Below are 21,409 nucleotides of genomic sequence, written 5' to 3' on the forward strand. Positions count from 1 at the left end.
TGCATGGAGAAAATAGAATAGTAGAAACCTAGACAAAGGCTGGAAAATAAAGATGGTCTTATCCCCAATACTCTTTTATCTTTTTTGTCTTATTAAACATTAACCTTTTTCTCATAAATGCCCAGAAGACTTTTATATTATAATTCATCAACTCCCCTCTTTTGTGTCTGCTGTAGGCTCCAAGTGAGCTCACTCATTCTCCATCTGGAAAGAAAATATGGGCATGGCTTCCATTTGGACTTGTACAGACAGTGGCCCATATGGGAACCAGGTCATTTATAAGCCAACACTTGTTATTCAGAGCATCAGATCATGTGACTTTAAACTTGGGGATCATCTTTGAAATCACTGCTCCTTTTCTCTGACCATGAAGTTGTAATATAGTCAGTATGACTCTTTGAATGACTGGACTGGCAGGACCCCTTGTGGTGTCTAACTGCCGTGTGGCTTTGAAGAACAGTTGTTTGTCTCTAGGGGAGCCCAGGGTGAATGTCATGGATACAGACATAGATTGTAGTTTAAATCTCTCCATCCCAAGCACACCTTCTAATTTTAGCAAACTTCTGTCTAGCTGTTTTGGTGTGATTATTTAATAATTAAACAGAAGTATAATTAAATATATATGTATATATATTATATATGTATATAATATATGTGTATATATTATATACGTATATAATATATGTGTGTATATATTATATATGTATATATGTGTGTATATATTATATATGTATATATATTATATATGTGTGTATATATTTTATATATATATAAAGACCTATACAGGTTAGACTTCCTAATGGCTCTAATATTGACCCCTTAATAAATTTCATCACTCAGAGACAAACACTATTAACATGTATATTTCCAAGACTCTTTTTTTTTAAATATACACACTCATGGTCCTGATACGATGTATATGGAATTTCTTAACACATGTTTATATGTTTTAACCAGTGGAATGAACAGAAGGTAACAATACTTTTTGTGGATATCATAAAATTAGCAAACGGTCAGCGTGCTTTATCTGGCTAGTGCCCTCTAGTGGTGCTTAAAAAAAACCCTAGAGGGTACATTAATTCTTTTATGTTGCTTCAAAACACAGGGCACGTCCATTTTATGGGGATATTGGATATGAATACTTACATGGTCATGGAGAGAGATCATCTTGACAGCATAATTGCTACTTCTTTTCCAAAATTGAATTCCCAATTAGAAACTAGAATTAATAAACATACTCACATTCTCCTCATTTAATATAAAGCAAAGGTAGCTTCAAAAATCCTAAATAGTCTTTGAAAGATTTCTTTTCTATAGCAGCATTTCCTTAATAAAGAGGATACTTTGTGTTCCTAGGATGTCTTCATGTGGGGATCCCAGGTTACCGTATTGGTGAGGATGGAGTAAGTCTATACTTAGAGCTGCTGTGTCCAGCTGGTCATGACAGTTGACTAGGGATGGGCCTGAGGTGATCCATCACAAGGGCAGGTTCTGACACCTCTTCCTTCCAGAAGCCCAGGGGTGCTGGCAGCTGCTTCTGAGGATCTCTCTCTTCCTTGGCTCATATTTAGCAAAATCAAGTTTAAAGAATCTCATTCCTCACTATCCACCATCCCCCGATTCACGTGCCAGCCACTCCCATTGGCTCCTGTTGCTTTAGCTAATTTTTATGCAAATAAGAGTCATTCGCCTGGTAGGTACTTATCTAAGGTTTGTTTCAAAGCAAGTTTGGTCCCCTTGCTGAGGGTCTCCAGCTTTTTCCCAGATAGTCTATAACCTCTGCCTCTGACCCTGGGTTCAATACTCAGCCTCAGGAAGCTTCTGAAGAGAGGAAAGCAAATTAGCCACAGAAGCTGTGGGGGTCCCTGGCCTTGGTTGCTGCTCCTGCTGTTTTTTGACCACAAGCTGACATGGACAGCTCCCCTCCTGACACGTCACTGCAGGAGAGGAGTTTGTATGGATGCTCAGTGGTCAGTGCATCTTGTCGTCGCTAAAAAAGGGGCTTCCTTCATTAGCGAATTGGACCACAGATGTATCCTATGGCCTCTTGATTTCCTTCTTTGCTTTCTTGTCACAGACCTGACAAGTTTCTTCAGTGTGTGAAAAATCCTGAGGATTCTTCTTGCCTATCTGGGATCTGAGCCAGTTGCCATGGTGGTTTTAGCTCCTTGACTCCTTGTGGTTTATGTCAACAATACATGACTTGGCCTACTTGCTGGTGCAGAGCTGAAGATTTTGGAGGGTCCTCCACAATAAGGTCAACGCCAGAGATGGAAGCCTTTTTCCCCAAAGTCTTAAAATAACTTGTATCATCAGCATAGCTTTTATTGTGATCTATCAATCGTCAAGACAAATTATTGTATAAGATTAGAATGAAAATTGTGTATTAAGTTACTTCATTTGATTCTCATGTGATCCTTTTATGTTGTTTATATGTTGGTAACATCCTTTCTACTGAAAAATGACCACACCAAACCTCTCTTACTAGAACAGTCAAGTGAAGAATAACGAATGCTCAAGTTTTTCAGAAAGCATTACATTTCCAAATGAATGACCTTGTTGCATGATGTATTTTTGTACCCTTCCTACAGATAGTCCAACCATAGACTTCATGGCCATGGGTGATGTTGGTGAAAATTACTCTGTAGGATATAAGCTACCCATATACTTGGTGCTTTACCTCTAACCCTTCCAACAGTGCTGTGAGGTTGGTATTATTGAATTTTTTAGATGAGAAAATAGGAACTCAGAGAGGTTATATATTTAAGTTGGTGCAAAAGTAATTGCAAGTTTTGCCATTGGAAGGAATGGCAAAACCACAATTACTTTTGCACCAACCTAATAATTTGCTGTAAGTCCTACATTTAGTATCAGGCTAGAGACTGAATCTGAACTCAACTCTGTCCAACTCCAAAATTCATGTGCTTTTTCCTTCTAGGCCTTTCATACCAAACTAATAGTAGTTTCTATTCTCTTCCAACAAATGCATGTTGGATTAAATTGACTAGAATGGAATCTGGAATGTAATTCTTCTGGATGGCTCCAAAACACGTTTTTCTTCCCCTGTCGTCCTCCTCCTCTTCATGCTCAGTGTTTTATATATGTAGTATACAGTTAAAATATGCTTGTTCCTGATACTGGTAGCTTATGTTTTCTCTCTTTTTTCATGGATTAACCTTGCTTGAGGGCTTTAACAATTGTATTACTTTTTCAAAGAACCAAGCTTTAGCTTCATTGATTTTTTTCTATTTAATTGGGTTTTGCTCTCCCTTTATCATTGGAAACATAGAAATGCTTTCTAATTTCTTTGGGTAGATTTACTTATTCAGCTTCTTGAGATGGAAGTTTAGATCATTGATCCTGCAGCTTGTTTTCTTTTTGTATACATAGATTTTAGGACGATACATTTTCCTTTGAGCTCTGCTTTAGCTGCAGCTCTTATGTTTTGATATGCCTCTCTTTATTATCCTTCAGTTAAAAATATCTTTCAGTGCATTGTTATATAGAAATATGTGCTTAGTTTTTAACATCTGGAGATTTTCTAGTTTTGAAAAAACAAGCCAGGCATGGTGGCTCACACCTGTATCCCCAGCATTTTGGGAGGCCTAGGCAGGAGGATAGCCTGAACCTAGGAGTTTTTACACCAGCCTGAGCAAAACAGTAAGACATTATTTCTTTAAAAAAATTACCTGACTATGGTGTTGTGCACCTGTAGTCCCAGCTACTCCAGAGCCTGAGGTGGGAGGATTGCTTGAGCTTGGGAGGTTGAGGCTGCAGTGAGCTGTGATCACACCACTGCACTCCGGCCTGGGTGACAGAGTGAGACCCTGTCTCAAAAAAAACAAAAATAAATAAAATAAACCATATGTGTGGAATAAAGAATTAATAAGTTAATTTGAGACTCCTTTGGGGAATGACCACAATTTATTGAACATAGCCTAAATGTTGGAGTCAGGCATTTCTGGATTCATATTTTGACATCATGCTGTCATCTTGACCAAAATACCTAAACTTTCTGACCTTCAGCTTCCTTGCCACTCAAATAAGGATTACAAAACTTTCCCCTGTTAAAATGTGGTAAGTACTAAAGATGACAGCAAAAATGGAGTCCAGCACAGAGCTTCCTAAATAAGCAAGCACTCAACAGTGCTGCTTCCTTTCTACCTCCCCTGCTTGACAATCCAGTTTCCCACAGGAGCCTTTGTAGCTGTAGCCACCATGATCGGTCCAGGGATTCTTCAATAGCCCCTTCTCCCCTTGCAGACATCCTCGTGGGAGTTTAGTCTCGGCTCGACATGAGGATAGGAGTTTGGGACCAGTTCTGAGTGACATTCAGACTTGCCCAAAGTTGCCATTAGCTCCCCCTGCAGAATGTCTTCAGAAATGGGGCCTGGTCAGTCTACCTGGTGACCTGGCAGTTTTCCTCTTAAGACCCTTTCCACTTTGGTTGCTGCTTTCTGGGCTCATCGTGTCCTTGCTCAACAGGATACCCCTTGAAGTGGCTGCCTGGGTCACATCCCCTTCCAAACAAGAAATGGAAATATTAGAAATCAATTTTTGAAATTTCCCCTAAGGAGACTCATTTGAGTGTTCAAGTTCAGAGCCAGTGGAGACCTTAGGGGAGGCTGGTCACAAGGTTTTTGCACCGTGCTGTAGAGGGCCCCAGGGAGCTACAGAGGTGGTGAGGGGCTGGGTGCTCTTTTCTCCGTGCAGGACCTTGTATGTCTATCTTCATTATCATGATGCCTCATCTCTACCTCCTTTCCCCCTGTAGTTCCAACGTGGGTATCTTTGCCATCTCTGACCCGAAGGACTTTCTGACCTACATGTATAAACACCCCCTCACAATATGTATTACTCTTCTTATAAGTGACTTCTCCACTGGATTACTGGTTGCTCATACACCTATTTTACTTGTAAATCTACTACTCACTGTCTCCCTACTCCATTCTCATTTGCTGTAGAAAATTCTGTTACCATCCTAACTTTCACCCACCATCATGCTTACCCATAGGCTGTGGGAATGACCTGGGCCCTAATGCCCCTTTTCTAAGTTCCTAAGGCTCACCATTTTCCTATTGTAATGGTTCTTGACCTTATAATGTTTGAGGCATATTTTCAAATATCGTCCTTTGATTTCAGATGGAATACTTGAAAAGACACACACACACACACACACATAAGTGCATATGACTGTATATACACACATACACACACGTGCCTGTATACAGCCGTATGATATATATACAAACACACGCACACACATGCCTGTATACATCTTCTGTCACTTAACAATGGGAATATGTTCTGAGAAATGCATCATTAGATGATTTTGTCATTATGTGAACATCATAAGAGTGTACTTATACAAACCTAGATGATATAGCCTACTACACACCCAGGCTACATGGTGTCACCTATTGCTTCTAGGTTACAAACCTATACAGCATGTGACTGTACTAAATACTGTGGGCAATTTTAACCCAATGGTAAATGTTTGTGTATCTAAACATAGAAAAGGTACAGTAAACATGCAGTATTATAATCTTATGAGACCATCATCATATATGTGGTCCATCATTTGGTCCATCATTGGCTGAAAAGTGGTTATGCGGCACATGACCGTATATATACTTTCCTGTTACAAAAACTGTGTCTCTCAATCCACAGTAATTGCAGTATTCAGTAGGTCTACTTTAGCCCTGAGTCATCATTTGTGTCAACGTGTTTAGTGCCATGTCCAGGTCTCTCATGTAACTGGAAGAGCTATCAAATATTTTGGCAAAACACATTGTTTCTTTGGCTTTGTCTTGGCAACTTTCTGTGCCTTTTGTAGCTCTTGTCTGGAAGAAGCTCAACCCTTGTCTGCACACTGTGATACAAGGGGGACAGCCTCGACTTACTTCTTGGTGCCTTAGTCCTCCTTAGAACAATTCCTAAATCTGTAACTTAAGTTTCTCAGGAAGATTCCATACTGCACAGAAAAACTGCTTTTGTGGGTTTTTAAAAGGCAAGTCGTTATATGTGCTGGATAATTTTTATGTATGACAGATAAAAATTGTATAAAGTAAAATATTAAAGTACACCTAGAATACTGTATAACTTTGGGTCATTTTATCAACACATTGCTAATCCAGATATTTTCCCACAGTTTTTCTTAGAATAACAAAGCAATTAATTTACTTATACTATGAAGGTCATCATTTTAATATATATTTTAAGCAATCCACCAAGAACTCAGTAGGCAGCTGAGAGGTGCTGCCCAGAGAGGTGGTGATTAGCTTAGCCTTAGCTCACACACAAAAGCACAACAGACTTTGGACTATCCCCTAACAGGGCATTTACTCTTGAACTTGATTCAGAGAGGCACACATTACCATTCTCTAATCAGAATGCAAGTAGCACAAGGCAGTGGAAACTATGGAATTAAGAGGCAGGTGATGCATTGGGCAAGTTTATTAACATCTGTGACTCTTTAGTTTGAAATATATTTGTAACAGACAAAAATGAATTATACAAACAATAAAAGTATAATAAAGAGCCGTGTTGAATAATTCTTTTAAAAGGAGTTGTCTCCGGGCTTGAAAGAATTAAGGGACATATTCAGTGGGTGGCACACTGCTGAAGACAACAGGACTTCCCACCTACTGCACCCCACGATTGAGTGAGTTAAGTAGCTGGGGAAAGGATGGGTCACTGTCCTGGTGTGTCTCACTGGTGGAATAAGTGGAAATAGATGCCAACAAGAGTCCAGTGCTGCTGTCTACAAAGACCTGAAAGTCCTTACTCACACCTCTTTATTCTTCAACACATTGAAGAAGAATGTTGTTTGCTTTTCAGTAGGAGTCTCACATTCGAGAATCACATGACACATCTTTTATTCTCTATGAAAGAGACTCACCTTGAGATCTCGCAGGATTTAACATAATGACAACAAAATGTGTGATTCTTTTTTTTCAAACTTTTATTTTAAGTTCAGGCATACAGGTGCAGGCTTGTTACGTAGGTAAACTTGTGTCATGGGGGTTTGTCATACAGATTATTTCATCACCCAGGTATTAAGCCTAGTACCCATTAGTTATTTTTCCTGATCCTCCCCCTCCTCACACCCTCCATCCTCAAATAAGCCCCAGTGCTTGTTGTTCCTCGCAGTGTGTCCAAGTGTTCTCATCATTTAGTGCCCACGTATAAGTGAGAACATGAGGAATCTGGTTTTCTGTTCCTGTGTTAGTTTGCTAAGGATAACGGCCTTCAGCCCCATCCATGTCCCTGCAAAGGACATGATCTTGTGTGTGATTCTTAATAAGTGACATAAACATGAAACAACACTTAAAAGACTTGATGCAAAAGACCTGGCGGGGTGGCTTGTGCCTGTCATCCCAACATTTTGGGAGATCGAGAAGGGAGGATTGCTTGAGCCCAGGAGTTTGAGACCAGCCGGGGCAACCTGTTGAGATCTCATCTCTGAAGAAAACTAAACAAAAATTAACCAGGCATGGTGGCATATTCCTGTATTCCCAACTACCTGCGAGGCTGAGGTGAGAGGATTGCTTGAGCCCAGGAGGTCAAGGCTGAGGTGAGAGGATTGCCTGAGCCCAGGAGGTCAAGGCTGCAGTGAGCTGACATTGTACGACTGCACTCCAGCCTGGACAATAGATATTTAGATGCTGTCTCAAAACAAACGAACAAAACAAAAACAAAACAAAAAAACTTGATGCAAAATGCCAACCTGCAGAAAAGAGAAAACCAATGTTTATTGTAAAAGGCACTTCACACATTGTATCAGCCGGTGATCTCAGCTGTAACAACAGAGCATCACTCTGGCTGTGTATTAGGGTTCTCTAGAGGGACAGAGCTAAAGATAGATGTATATATGAAAGGGAGTTTATTAAGGTGTATTGACTCACATGATCACAAGGTGAAGTCCCACAACAGGCTGTCTGCAAGCTGAGGAGGAAGGAAACCAGTCCGAGTCCCAAAATCTCAAAAGTAGGGAAGCCAACAGTGCAGCCTTCAGTCTGTGGCCAAAGGCCTGAGAGCCCCTGGCAATCCACTGGTGTAAGTCCATGAGTCCAAAAGCTGAAGAATTTGAAGTCCGATGTTCGGGGGCAGGAAGCATCTGGCATGGGAGAAAGACGGAAACCAGAAGACTCAGCCAGTCTAGTCCTCCCACGTTCTTCTGCCTGCTTTTATCCTAGCTGCACTGATAGCTGATTAGATGGTGCTCAATCTAAGCTGATTAGATTGAGGGTGGGTCTGCCTCTGCCAGTCCACTGACTCAAACGTTAATCTCCTTGGGCAATACCCTCACAGATGCACCCAGGAGCAATACTTTGCATCCTTCAGTCCAATCAAGTTGACACTCAATATTAACCATCACAGAAGGAAAGTGAATTTTCTAAAATATATCAAGAGCTTATAGATTGTCTAGGAGGGTGAGAAAATAGTTTAGAAGCCACTTAGTCAAGAACAACACTCCAAATTACTCCACTGGCTTGTCAGGTAGAAAAGTTGCCACTTGCCCTGCGGACACTTGGCTGTCACTCTATCACGGCCAGAACACAGACATGGCTATTTCTGGGAATAGAAGTAACCAAAGAGAATGGTGGATGGTGCATGACGCCTGCTTTCCTTCCTCACCAGCCACAGATTCATGGTTGCACAGATATGTTCAATGTGTAGGGCCTGATACAGGTAAAATGCTTAGGACAGAGCTCAGTTTCTCTGTCTGTAAAAGGGGAGTGATAAGACTGTCTATCATTTTGGGTTGTTTTGAGCATTGAGTAAGGTGATATGCGCAAAATTCTTAGGATAATGCTTAATACGCATGAAGAACTGTATCAATGTTAGGTTTTTAATTTTTTAATTTTAATTTTAATTTTTTATTTTTTGAGCCTGTTTTTATTCTGGAGGAAATTCCTTGACAAGCCTACCTAGTTTAGATGCTGAGACTGTGAGACCTTGGGGACAATGGAGAAGAGGGTAGAGAATGGCTCTCTTGCCAACCAACAGGATCAGCTATAGTCTGTCACAAGCTTTGAATCATCCTAGATGGTTAGAACTTTCCCACCTAAGAGAGAAATGGGCCAGATACCTTTCACTAAGAGCTGGCCCATCCCAAGCTGGAGGCTGACAAAATGCAGCAATAGACTCCACTGCTCCCAAATCTAAGAAGTTCACATGTATAAATTTCATCCTTCAAGCTGATCAAGAGTTCAACAGCCTCCTTTAGCATTGCCAGTTCAAGCCCCTGCTCTCCTAACCAGGTACTTACTGCTCTGATGATGCTTAAGGCCTGCAGCCTTCCTTGGTGCAAAGAAGCCAGAAGACAAGATGTGCTGAGAATAGAAATTTTCTCCCTGTGGAATCAGTGAACTGAAAGGACATTGAGAAAGCAGGAGAGCTAAGAAGAAATGGGACAGCTAACTCTGACCTTCTGCACAAGAACAAATCTCCTGTTGTGAATAATATTTAATAATTGGTTCAGTTTTCCCAGTCTTGTCTTCCAGAGAATTTTCCTGCACTGGTAGAATAATCAGATACAAGCTGAAGGGAAAGACACCGTGTGGGAGCTGCTGCTAAGTCCCAGATTCTTCTTAGACACTCAGAATTTGATGACTTTGTCGCTGGGCCACGGAAGTCATGAGCTTCTCCAGGCACAGCTTGTTTGGCCTGGTGATGTGAGAGGAAGGAAGCAAGGTGGATCTCATCAGGTGTCCTTCCTGCTGTCAGCCTTTTAGAACACGGGTGACTCTGTGCTCTCAGATGGGATTATTTTTAAAATGTGTGTGTTTTTTTTGTTGTTTTTTTGTTTTGTTTTATTTTGTTTTGTTTTGAGATGGAGTCTCACGCTGTAGCCAGGCTGGAGTGCGGTGACATGGTCTCGGCTCACTGCAACCTCCGCCTCCCAGGCTGGAGTGCGGTGACATGGTCTCGGCTCACTGCAACCTCCGCCTCCCAAGTTCTGGCAATTCTCCTGCCTCAGCCTCCTGAGGAGCTGGGACTACAGGCATGCACCACCACGTCCAGCTAATTTTTGTATTTTTAGTAGAGACAAGGTTTCACCACATTGGCCAGGATGGTCTCTATCTCCTGACCTTATGATCCGCCCACCTTGGCCTTCCAAAGTGCTGGGATTACAGGCGTGTGCCACCACACCTGGCCTCTTGTTTTTCAAGTGTCACTCGTGACCATTAACATGTCAAATACTTTCACAGTAAAAGTAACAAAATAGACATTTCTGTAATAATTTATTACAGAATCATGAAAGAATCATGGAACATGATGGTGGCAGATCAGTGGCTCATCTACTTTACTTGACAAGTGAAGATACTAAGTCCTTCTTCTGGGGTTGTGGAGGGTATGTGTTGAGTTGTGAGCAATAGTTTAGGAGTCAAGGTTTTCTCCTTCCATGTCTTTCTTTCCTATCAAAAAGCCTAAGAATTCACAAACAGGTGTGGTGGAGATTGCTAACTATTGCATAGTATCTGTTCTTCTTTTTTTAAAAAACTAAACAGTATTTCCCCATCTGCCATTTTTAATCAGGGCGTGACTTCACAGCTAGAGAACAGATCCCAGCTCTGCAGCTGGCTCTGACCAATAGGGTGTGAAAGGACATGATTAATTCAATTGCCCAGTCACTTTGAAAACACTCACTTGCTCTAAATTTTCATTTTATTTTTATCATACTTTAAGTTCTAGGGTATGTGTGCATAACGTGCAGGTTTGTTACGTATGTACACATGTGCCATGTTGGTGTGCTGCACCCATTAACTCGTGATTTACATTAGGTATATCTCCTAATGCTATCCCTCCCCCTCCCCCTACCCCACGACAGGCCCCGGTGTGTGATGTTCCCCATCCTGTGTCCAAGTGTTCTCTTTGTTCAGTTCCCATCTATGAGTGAGAACATGCAGCGTTCGATTTTCTTTCCTTGTGATAGTTTGCTGAGAATGATGGTTTCCAGCTTCATCCATGTCCCTACAAAGGACATGAACTCATCCTTTTTTTTTATGGCTGCATAGTATTCCATGGTGTATATGTGCCACATTTTCTTAATCCAGTCTATCATTGATGGACTAAATTTTCATTTTTATCTCCTTTCCTTTGCGGAAAAACAACGAAATTTCAGCAGCAGCCTTGGACTTAGAAAATGGAAACCATAAGCAGAGGGTACCAAGCTCTAGAGAAAGACACTTCTCTCTTCCTCTCTTCATCTGATCTAGTTTCACCCAGAATCTCATTTCCATGATGGCTAGACCTGGTCTTTTTGTTCCTTGCTTTATCTGCAATCCCAGACACATAGCAGAAACTCAGTCAGTATTTGCTCTTAGAGCTCTTGTCTCCATAATGCCCTCTTTGATCCTCACCTCTTAGCTCAGTTTCTTCGTCCAGACTTGGCTTTGCTGGCCACTTTAGCCTCACTATTAAATAATTGACCTATTGATTTTTTGATCACTTTTCTAGGTGCAAGGTGCTGATGATAGAGTATTAACAGAAATCGACATGGGCTATGCTGTGGAGCAGATGGCCCACTCCCTGTGTATTCAAGGGGGAATCTCTACTTCAGCCTGAACTTGGTTAAAGTCACTTCCCCCATACCCCTTCCCAGTTGCTGCCTACTGTGTTGTCTGGAAAACTCTGGTCTTTTAGGAGGACTGAGGATGAGATGGTTAGGACTGTCAATGACACAAACATGCCCCATGAGCACAAAGTACAATTTAGGGTGATGTGAGAGGAATGATGAAAGCTTCCCCAAACAGGGGAGATTGAGAGTTTTCCTTTAAAATGTTTTTATTTTTAACCAAGTTATCATTTCTTTGATGTAAGCAATACAGATAATAAAAAATAAAGATAAAATCATTGAAATGTATCAGTGCTATCCTTCTACTCATTGATAATCTTACCACCCAGGGGTAACCACTGATAACATCTTATGTATATATTGTACACTTTTCCTATAAATCATATTTTTCATAGAAGAACAATCCTAAAATTCACATGGAACAAAAAAAAAAAAAGAAAAAAAAAAGAACTAAATAGACAAAGCAATCCTGAGCAAAAAGAACAAAGCTGGAGGCATCACACTACCTCACTTCAAAATGTCTTACAAGGCTATAGTAACCAAAACAACATGGTGCTATGGCTCATGCCTGTAAACCCATCACTTTGTGAGGCCGAGGTGGGTGGATCACGAGGTCAAGAGATCAAGACCATCCTTGTCAACATGGTGAAACCCCATCTCTACTAGACATACAAAAATTAGCTGGGTGTGGCGGTGCAGGCCTGTAGTCCCAGCTACTTGGGAGGCTGAGGCAGGAGAATCACTTGAACCCTGGAGGCAGAGGTTGCAGTGAGCCGAGATGGCACCACTGCACTCCAGCCTGGTGACAGAGTGAGACTCTCTCTCAAAAACAAAAACAGAAACAAAAAACCGACACGTAGACCAATAGAACAGAATAGATAACCTAGAAATGAATACACATATTTATAGCCAACTGACTTTCACCAAAAGCTCCAAGAACATACATTGGAGAAAGGACACCCTCTTCAATAAATGGTGCTGGGAAAATTGGACATTCATATGCAGAAAAATAAAACTGTACTTCCATCTCTCATCGTATACAAAAAATCCACTCAAGATGCATTAATACTTAAACACAAAACCCTAAGCTATAAAATTGCTAGAAGAAAACATAGGGAAAACACTTCAAGACATTGGTCTAGGCAAAGATATTATGGCTAAGACCTCAAAAGCATAGGCAACAAAAGCAAAAATGGACAAATGGGACTATATTAGAATACAAAGCTTCAGCACAGAAAATAATCAACAGAGTAAAGAGACAACCTGTCAAATGGGAGAAAATATTTGCAAACTATTCATCTGATAAGGGACTAATATTCAGAATATAGGAGGCACTCACAACTCGACAGTAAACAAACAATCCAACCCACAATTAATCCCATTTAAAAGTGGGTAAAGGATAGGAAGAGACATGACTCAAAAGAATACATACAAATGGCCAACAGGTATTTGAAAAAATGTTCATCACTAATTATCAAAATGCAAATGAAAACCACAATGAGGTATTATCTTACCTCAGAATGGGTATTATTAAAAAGACAAACATTAACAGATGCTGATGAGGATGTGGAGAAAAGGAAACTCTTATACACTGTTGGTGGAAATGTAAATTAGTACAGTCACTATAGAAAACAGTATGGAGAGTTTTCAAAAAGCTAAAAATGGAACTATCATATGATCCAGCAATCCCACAACTGCATATTTATCCAGAGGAAAATAAATCAGTATATCAAAAGACACTTGCACCTGTATGTTTATTGTAGTGCTGTTCACAATAGCAAAGATATGAATTAACGAGTTATCTATTAATAAATGGATGAAGAAAATGTGGTATATATACACAATGGAGTACTATTTGGTCATGGAAAAGAAAGAAATCATGTCACTTTCAGAGCATGAATGAAACTGGAGGTCATTATGCTAGGTGAGATAAACCAGACACAGAAAGACAAATATTGTATATTCTCCCTCATATGTGGAAGCTTAAAAAGTTGATGTCATGGAGGTAGAGAGTAGAATGATACCAAAGGCTAAGGGTGTGTGTGTGTGGGTGTGTGTGTGTGGGTGTGGGTGTGTGTGTGTGTGTGTGTGTGTGGTGGAGGGGATGAAGAGAGGTTGCTGAATGGGTACAAACATGCAGTTACATAGAAGGAATAAGTTCTAATGTTTCATAACAGAGTAGGGTAGCTATAAGTAAACAACAACGTATTGTATCTTTCAAAATAACTAGAAGAGATAACTTGAAATGTTCCCAACACATAGAAATGATAAATAATCGAGGCAATGGATACTCTGATTTGATAAATATACATTCAATGCACATAACAAAATATCACATGTATCTCATAAATATGTACAAATATGTATTAACAAATTTAAAAATAATATTTTTATATCAACCACATACACACAAGCTAAGAAACATTTTTAAAAAAGATTTTAGAATTTCTGACATCAGGCTGTATCTTAGAATCAATGTATTTAGAGAGTAACATATGACAGTTTAAGTGGAAGCATCCTTTTTCTTAGTAATGGATAAATTAATAGTCTATCTTATACTTGATGACATCTTAGATCTAATGAAATAGGTATATGTTTAGAGAAATGCGATCATAGGTTTAGAGAAATGCTATCTCACCCTACAGTGACTAGCTTTTTTCAAACTAATATGTTTTGAATATCTTTCTAAGTCAATAGAGCTCTGTGTTGTTATTTTTCATTGGCAAAGAATATTGTTGTACCATAATTTATTCATCCCCTATTTTCGTACATTTATTTTATTTCCATTTTTTATAAAAACCATGGTTGGGATGACTGTGCACGTGTAGGGGCAGGGATTATATGGAGGCTGTACTTTCTACTCAGTTTTTTGTGAACCTCAAATTACTCGAAAAAATAACATTTATTAAAAAGAAAAACAAACAAGCTGTTATAAACACTGCAAGTCCAACAAGTCACAAGTCACATGGCCAACCTCAGATTCAAGAGGTAGAGAAATAAACTTTACCTTGTGATTGGGAAACTATCAATTCACATTGCAAAGGAATGTGTATACATACGAACCGATGTGATACGGTTTGCTGTGTCCCCACCCAAATCTCATCTTGAATTGTAGTTCCCATGATCCCCACATGTGGTAGAGGAACCTGATGGAAGGTAATTGAATCATGGGGGTGGTTACCCTCATGCTGTTCTCATGATAGTGAGTGAGTGCTCACAAGATCTGATGGTTTTATAAGGGACTTTTCCCCCTTTGCTCAGCACTTCTCCTTTTTGCGGTCCTGTGAAGAAGGAAGTGTTTGCTTCTCCTTCTGCCATGATTTTAAGTTTCCTGAAGCCTCCACAGCTATGTGGAACTGTGAGTCAATTAAACCTCTTTCCTTTATAAATCTCCCGGTCTCGGGTAAGTCTTTCTCAGCAGCGTGAAAACAAACTAATACAACACGGAATTTGTGGAAATTGCTTTTACTATCAAAACACTTGGGAAGATTTTAAACATGGAAGAGACGTGATCAGAACTGCATTATAGAAACAGTACTCTGGTGATTCTATAGAGAATTAATGGGAAAGTAGCTTCACTGGACACAGAGAGACTGTGAAGAAGTTCTTCCCACAACCCTCCTAGGCAGTGGGAGTCCAAGGAAAATGTGTGAGTAAGAATCTGAAAGGTAACAGCCAGAGGGGTAGAAGGAAAGCCACTTATGAAAAGTGAGGGGAAGGGAAAGGTTCATAGATGGTCGAAATGTTAGAAATTATCAAGAAAACCTCGGGCAGAAAGGTAGCCCTTGAAATTGGCAACAGGGAAGTTAATGACATCCTTTCTGGAATACTCTTGAGAGTTGGGGGTAGTTGAGGAATTTAGAAGTTTAATGCATTAAAGGATTTCAGAATGCTCTAAATCTACATAGAAAGACTTAAGAGGTGCAAGACTGCTTGTGGTTCCCCTCGACTGAGGAAGGTTAGTATCGCAAATCCTCACAGTGGCTGTGTGCAGGTGACCAGAACAGGGTGGACAAACAGACTCCACTGCAGATGAGGGAAACTGATAAAAGAACATGTCTCACCCGGGGAGCCATTTTTGAATAAGAAATTCCCTCTTTTTGTCCTTGAGCAGAGAGAAGCAAGGTAATAAATAGGATCAGTGGTGACTACTCTGGGAAAGGTGTAGCCCTGCTCATCCTTCCACTCTCGCACTCTCTCTCCCTCTTGCCCTCAACCCCAGCTTCCTCCATGCCTGCTCTTCCACCACCCTCAGCACACACTGCTTTCTGACTGGCACACTCTTGTCTGGCAGTAACATTTAGTGGTTGAATGAGGCTCCGGGCTGAATTACTGAGCTTAAATTCTATTGCGACTCTTGTGAGTTGTGTGACCTAGGCCAACGCGCTTAACATCTCCAGTCCTCAGCTTTCTTAAGCAGAAAATACTAAGCGCCTAGCTTGCCATAAGGATTCAGTAAATAGCTGCTATTAGTATTACTACTTTCTAAAGCCTGTACTGCCTTGTAGAGTTCCAATTTGAGAGACAATGAGTAAGAATGAGAACAGGGCCTTCATGGAGCTCCTGTTCTGGACTAGACTGTGAGGATTCCAGCTCTTTCTCCCTTTGGCTGTAAGCTTTTTTGTGCTTCAGTTTTCTCATCTGTAGAATGGGAATAATAGCAGTAATTTCCTTTGTTGGGTTGCTGTGAGGGCTGAATAAGAATTAGTAAAAACTAGGCTTATCTCCAAGAGGCAGGAAATCTGTAATCACAGTGAGTTAAATCTGATAGATGTTTACATCTTTTTGGTGGAAAAGCCCAGAGGCTAATTGTCTGGGACCTGTAGGACAGCTCTGTTCTGTAAGATCCTCAGAATACTGGCTGTCTTTCCTTATCACTAAAAATCATCCTTTAATTTTCATGGTCCAAGATGGCTCTCCAGTCATCAAACCAATGCTCCAAGTAATGGAAGGGAGGAAAAAGCATGACAAAGAACCAAAGAGCAACTAACTTTGCACTGTCTTTTAAGGCAGTTTCCAGAAAGCTGCCATAGGACACCTGTAGTAATACCTCATTGACTAGAAATTAGTCATGTGACTTTACCAGTCAGAGAAGAGGTAAGAAAATGAAAGTTTTATTCTGTCCAGCCATGAACCACCTAAAAATGCTATTCCTTTAGATGGAAGTAAGAATGGGTGTTGGAGAGACAGTCAGTTTGCTGAGACACATGTTTACCATTTTATCCTTGGCACATAGCAAGTGTACAATCAATGTCCATTATCATCATCATTACCATCATTATCCATCTACACACACTTGCTCATATGAAGACCATGTAGCTTCCTCAGAAGAAAGTCTCTCAGCTCTGAGGTTCCTGGGATTTCACTGTTTGGGTTCACAATTATTGTGTTTGAAAGGCTAGGTGTGTTCTTGGTGACATCCCTCCTAATGCTTCTCCCAGGTGTTTAAAAATTATCTGAAGGAGATAGATAAAATTGTGTTCTTTCTATAAATTAAGACATACACGCTTTAAAATGTTTTGGGATAGAAATGTTTGTGGTCTTTTTGGTTTAAAATATAGTCTAGTCTCCTAATTGAATCAAAAGATCAGTATATAGTTTTAAAAAGTACCTGATGGGGAGATATTTTATCTGAATAAATTACGTATGAAAGAAAAAATATTGGTAGAGTGAAATGGAAAGCTGCATGAATAATAGAGTGTTTGAAAATGGGGTTTTCCTCTTAATTCAACTCAAGTAAGACATTCTCTTCAAGAACTATCACCAATCTGGGAGTACGCATGTATGTTTTGAATCAGAAACTTCAAAGGGAATATGAAACTTCAGAGCCAGGTAAAGGGTATTTTCCAAGTCCATTCTATTCAGCAGGTTCACGACTGTGGTAAGCAAGAGGGGCTTCGGGAGCACAAAATCGAAGGAAACGTCTTTCTCAGGGTTGCACAAGTACCCTAAGCATCTCATTCATCTCACCCTAATCTTGTCCCTGCCATTCAGCATGTACCTTATCAACAGATGGTGTTTTAAAAGGTTATTTCTTGCTTAATTTTTAAAAAGGCAGCCTTGGCCGAGCGCGGTGGCTCATGCCTTAATCATAGCATTTTGGGAGGCCAAGGCGGGCGGATCACCTGAGGTCAGGAGTTCGAGACCCGCCTAACCAATATGGAGAAACCCCGTCTCTACTAAAAATACAAAATTAGCCAGGCGTGATGGTGCATGCCTGTAATCCCAGCTACTCGGGAGGCTGGGGCAGGAGAATCATTTGAACCCAGGAGGCAGAGGTTGTGGTGAGCCGACATCACCGCACTGCACTCCAGCCTGGGCAACAAAAGCAAAACTCCATCTCAAAAAAAACCCCCAAAAAACAAAACACAAAACACAGGCAGTCTTTAAGGATTTTTTATAGAAGAATTCTAAATGTATAAAAGTTTTTTAAACACACTAACATATATTTAAAGAAATGATAGAAAGAGACCAATCCATCAGAAATAATCTCAACAAATGAAAAAATTCAGTTAATACTATTGAAACACTGCTAAGATGATTCCAGGAAATGTGGTTTATACAATAAAATAAAACATCTTATATGCTGTAGGATAAGAAAACTGACTGCTTTTTGGTTTTTAAAGTGGTGTAATAATTAACTGTATTTAATTACTTCTGTTCATAAATTCATGACTAAATAAATATTAATATACCAAATAATAAACGAATATATCTTCTCTTTCAATGTTTCTTAAAGAGATTTTTATTTGTTTTGTTTTTTTTTCTGAGAGATTTTTTATTTACAAGTGGAACAACAACCTATCCAAAGGGAACTGATGATCTATTAGTTCTTAGTGCTAACAATGAGTTTAGGATGGCAGCAACTGTTATATCTAAAACACGCAACAGATAAAATTCTCAGAAGATCCATGCAAAAAGCTCTACTATGCAGATGACTGCAGAAAAGTGACATTTGACACTTTTACTGACAATGTCAATGAGACTCCAGATGTTCCCAAACTCTGCTAATCAATTTGACCCTCATTTTTGCCTTTGTATTTTGCTTTTCCAATTTTGCTAATGACACAAACGTGATTCAAATCCTTAAATTATTAATTATAGTCAAGGACATATCCTACAACAAATGGGTCTGGAATTTCACATCCATCTCCGTCTGGTCTGTACCCAGCAGTTCCGGTGCATATCCCTCTGGCAATGTTGATCATCTTTGGATTATTCTGCTTGGTCAAGGGAAGCCAGGTTTGCATTGTTTTGTCAGGGGCAATTGTATCTTTTTCAGTCAAGACATTCTTCTCATTCCCATCGAGATTGAGGATGGTGAAAATAAAGTAATTTTTAAAAAAAGACATTCTTTCCAGTTAAAGTTGTAAAATCATCTTCCTAAATTACTTTTCTGTCCTGAATTGACTGGCCATTACAGTAACTGTTTGGTCTGATAAAATCTGCAGTCATAGAATGGATATGTCCTTATTTCTGCTAAGTGCTTTGCTATTCATCAAATCGGCAAATAATTTATGGTCTCTTGGCATACACAGAGGGCTGCAATCTCCTACCTCCTTCACAGAATTTCAAGAACAAGTCATTTTGTCCCATCTGTGATTAATCTATGAGGAATAAATACCTTTTCTAAATCCTCAACATAATGATTAGATATAGAAAATCAGCCAGGCATGGTGGCTCACGCCTGTAATCCTAGAACTTTGGGAGGCTGAGGCGGGAGGATCACCCAAGGTCAAGAGTTCAAGAGCAGCCTGGCCAGCATGGTGAAACCCTGTCTCTACTAAAAATACAAAAATTAGCTGGGCGTGTTGGTGGGCACCTGTAATCCCAGCTACTCAGGAGGTTGAGGCAGGAGAATTGCTTGAACCCAGGAGGCGGAGGTTGCATGAGCTGAGATCGTGCCACTGCACTCCAGCTTGAGCGATAGAGTGAGAACCAATCTCAGTCATAACCATGATGTGGAGCTGTGGGCCGCCATGATACAACTGGCTAAAAGGAGGAGCATGAAAGTGTACTTTTAACTAGGTGTTTGAAATTCCCATGTTTTAAACACTGGTTGGATGACCAGACCACCTCACAGCAGCCCATGTAACCCCTTAACTAGAGTTGTCTGGTAGAAGGAGCACAGGCCTTGAATAGACAATGGCCTAGTTGTCCCAGTTTGCACCCCCAGAACTGTCCCGGTTTTAGCACTGAAAGTCTGACGTCTGGGAAACCCTCACAGTTTCAGGCAAGTGGGATGACTTGTCATCCTTACTTGGAGTCAGAGCCATAACCTAGTCGTGGGACTTTGAGCACATCACTTCATTTCTCAGAGTTTGTTTCCTCATGCATAATACAGAAAAAGTGGCACCTCTGTCCCAGGCCTGTTGTGGAGATCTCATGTGCAAATGGTGCCTGGGACTCAGGAGGAGCTCAAGAACTCATGGTTTATTATTGACTTCTATATCAAGGCATTTATCCCTCCCAGTGACTGTAATGCTCTGCCACTCAGTGAAACGGGATCCTCCACCCCTCAGATATTTGTAACTCAAGGATGCCTTTCCCTTAATTAACAAAAGAAAATTCTGAGCCTTAGTAGATTAAGCTACGACCCAAGCTGAGGCCTGACATCTGATTATGCTGGTAAATGTATCTTGTGTTTGGTTTCAAGGCTGTAGTATATCTTTGAGTTTTTGAAGTATTCAATGTCATATCAGGGAGATTCATAAGACAAACCATTAATGTTTAATTTCATTTGCAGAAAACCATGTTTTTGAGTTATAACATGGGTGTCACCTGATTTCCTTGAAAATCAGGAGAAGCAAGGCCATGCTTCAACTTGAAAAAGGGATCTAGGCTTTTTCATTTTCTGTGTCATTAAGAGCACTGACCTGGGCTCATTAAAGACATATAACCTGGAAACTCGTTACTAGATGTCCTGCAGATTGATATGGAAGGGCAATTGGTCAGTTTTTCTGCATGGTGTTTTAGAGTTTCATTTCTTTGCTGAAGACTAATGATTATTTTTCAGCAAAAGCCAGATAGGAGAAGGCAGCAAGTATTGCTGAGCAAGTGAGCCAAGTGAATGGGGTTTGGGTATAAGAGCATTCTGGAAAGTTAGAAATGCCACACAAAGGCAAGCTCTTACCTGATTTCTTCAAATCCAAGAAGCCCGTTCATTTTATATGATCCCATTTCAAAAATTGGGAGTGTCTTAAAATTGATGTGATTATTTTCTGGTTTTTTTTTCTTCTGAAAAATTTTTATTAATGACACATCTAGCAACGAAAGGTCACTTACAATAGAGGAAATACGTTATTCTAAATTCTGATATCCTACTGCTTCCCATGTTTATCCAAGCCAAGATAAGCTCAGTGGTTTTTTAAATCCATAATATCCACATGCAAGAAAGATAAAACTTACAAAGCTTGGTGAAAGAAAAAAATATATAGCAGATAGTCATTAGCTTTATGGGAGATGAATGTCAAGGCCATGAATCTGCACCAGGCTTAGAGGTCACAAGAACACTGTGATCTCGTGATCACAAGTGTCTCTTTAACTCACCTGCCTAAAGACAACTCACCCAGACCTGTAAACTCTCTAAACAAGATGTTTCTTTACAGCCTCCATCCCCACCAAAAAAAGACCTCTTTGGATGACTTAGAAATTCCCTCAATGACAAATGAAAATGTTAACTTTGAAAACTTAGCAATTAAGATAGATTTTAAAAAGTAAATTTAAAAAAGAAAACGTAGAATTAGTGTGAGATTTTCCTGTTCAGTTATTCTGACTTAAAACCACCTGGCGCAGACATCTCCCAGAGTGGGTGCTCAAAACACA

The 21,409-nt window shown here is 40.0% G+C and overlaps 1 protein-coding gene across 1 annotated transcript in view; it reads left to right on the forward strand.

The window, feature by feature from the left end:
- Positions 1-2,516, forward strand: part of CD38 (CD38 molecule) — a 62,654-nt gene extending 60,138 nt beyond the window's left edge. Inside the window, 1 exon segment of the mRNA NM_001261773.1 lies at positions 2,078-2,516. Within this exon segment, the coding sequence (NP_001248702.1) occupies positions 2,078-2,141 (64 nt within the window). The 3' untranslated portion in view covers positions 2,142-2,516.
- Positions 2,517-21,409: the final 18,893 nt, after the last annotated feature.

This window comes from Macaca mulatta, chromosome 5, assembly GCF_049350105.2.
Source record: "Macaca mulatta isolate MMU2019108-1 chromosome 5, T2T-MMU8v2.0, whole genome shotgun sequence".
In the NCBI taxonomy this organism is placed as follows: Eukaryota; Metazoa; Chordata; class Mammalia; order Primates; family Cercopithecidae; genus Macaca; species Macaca mulatta.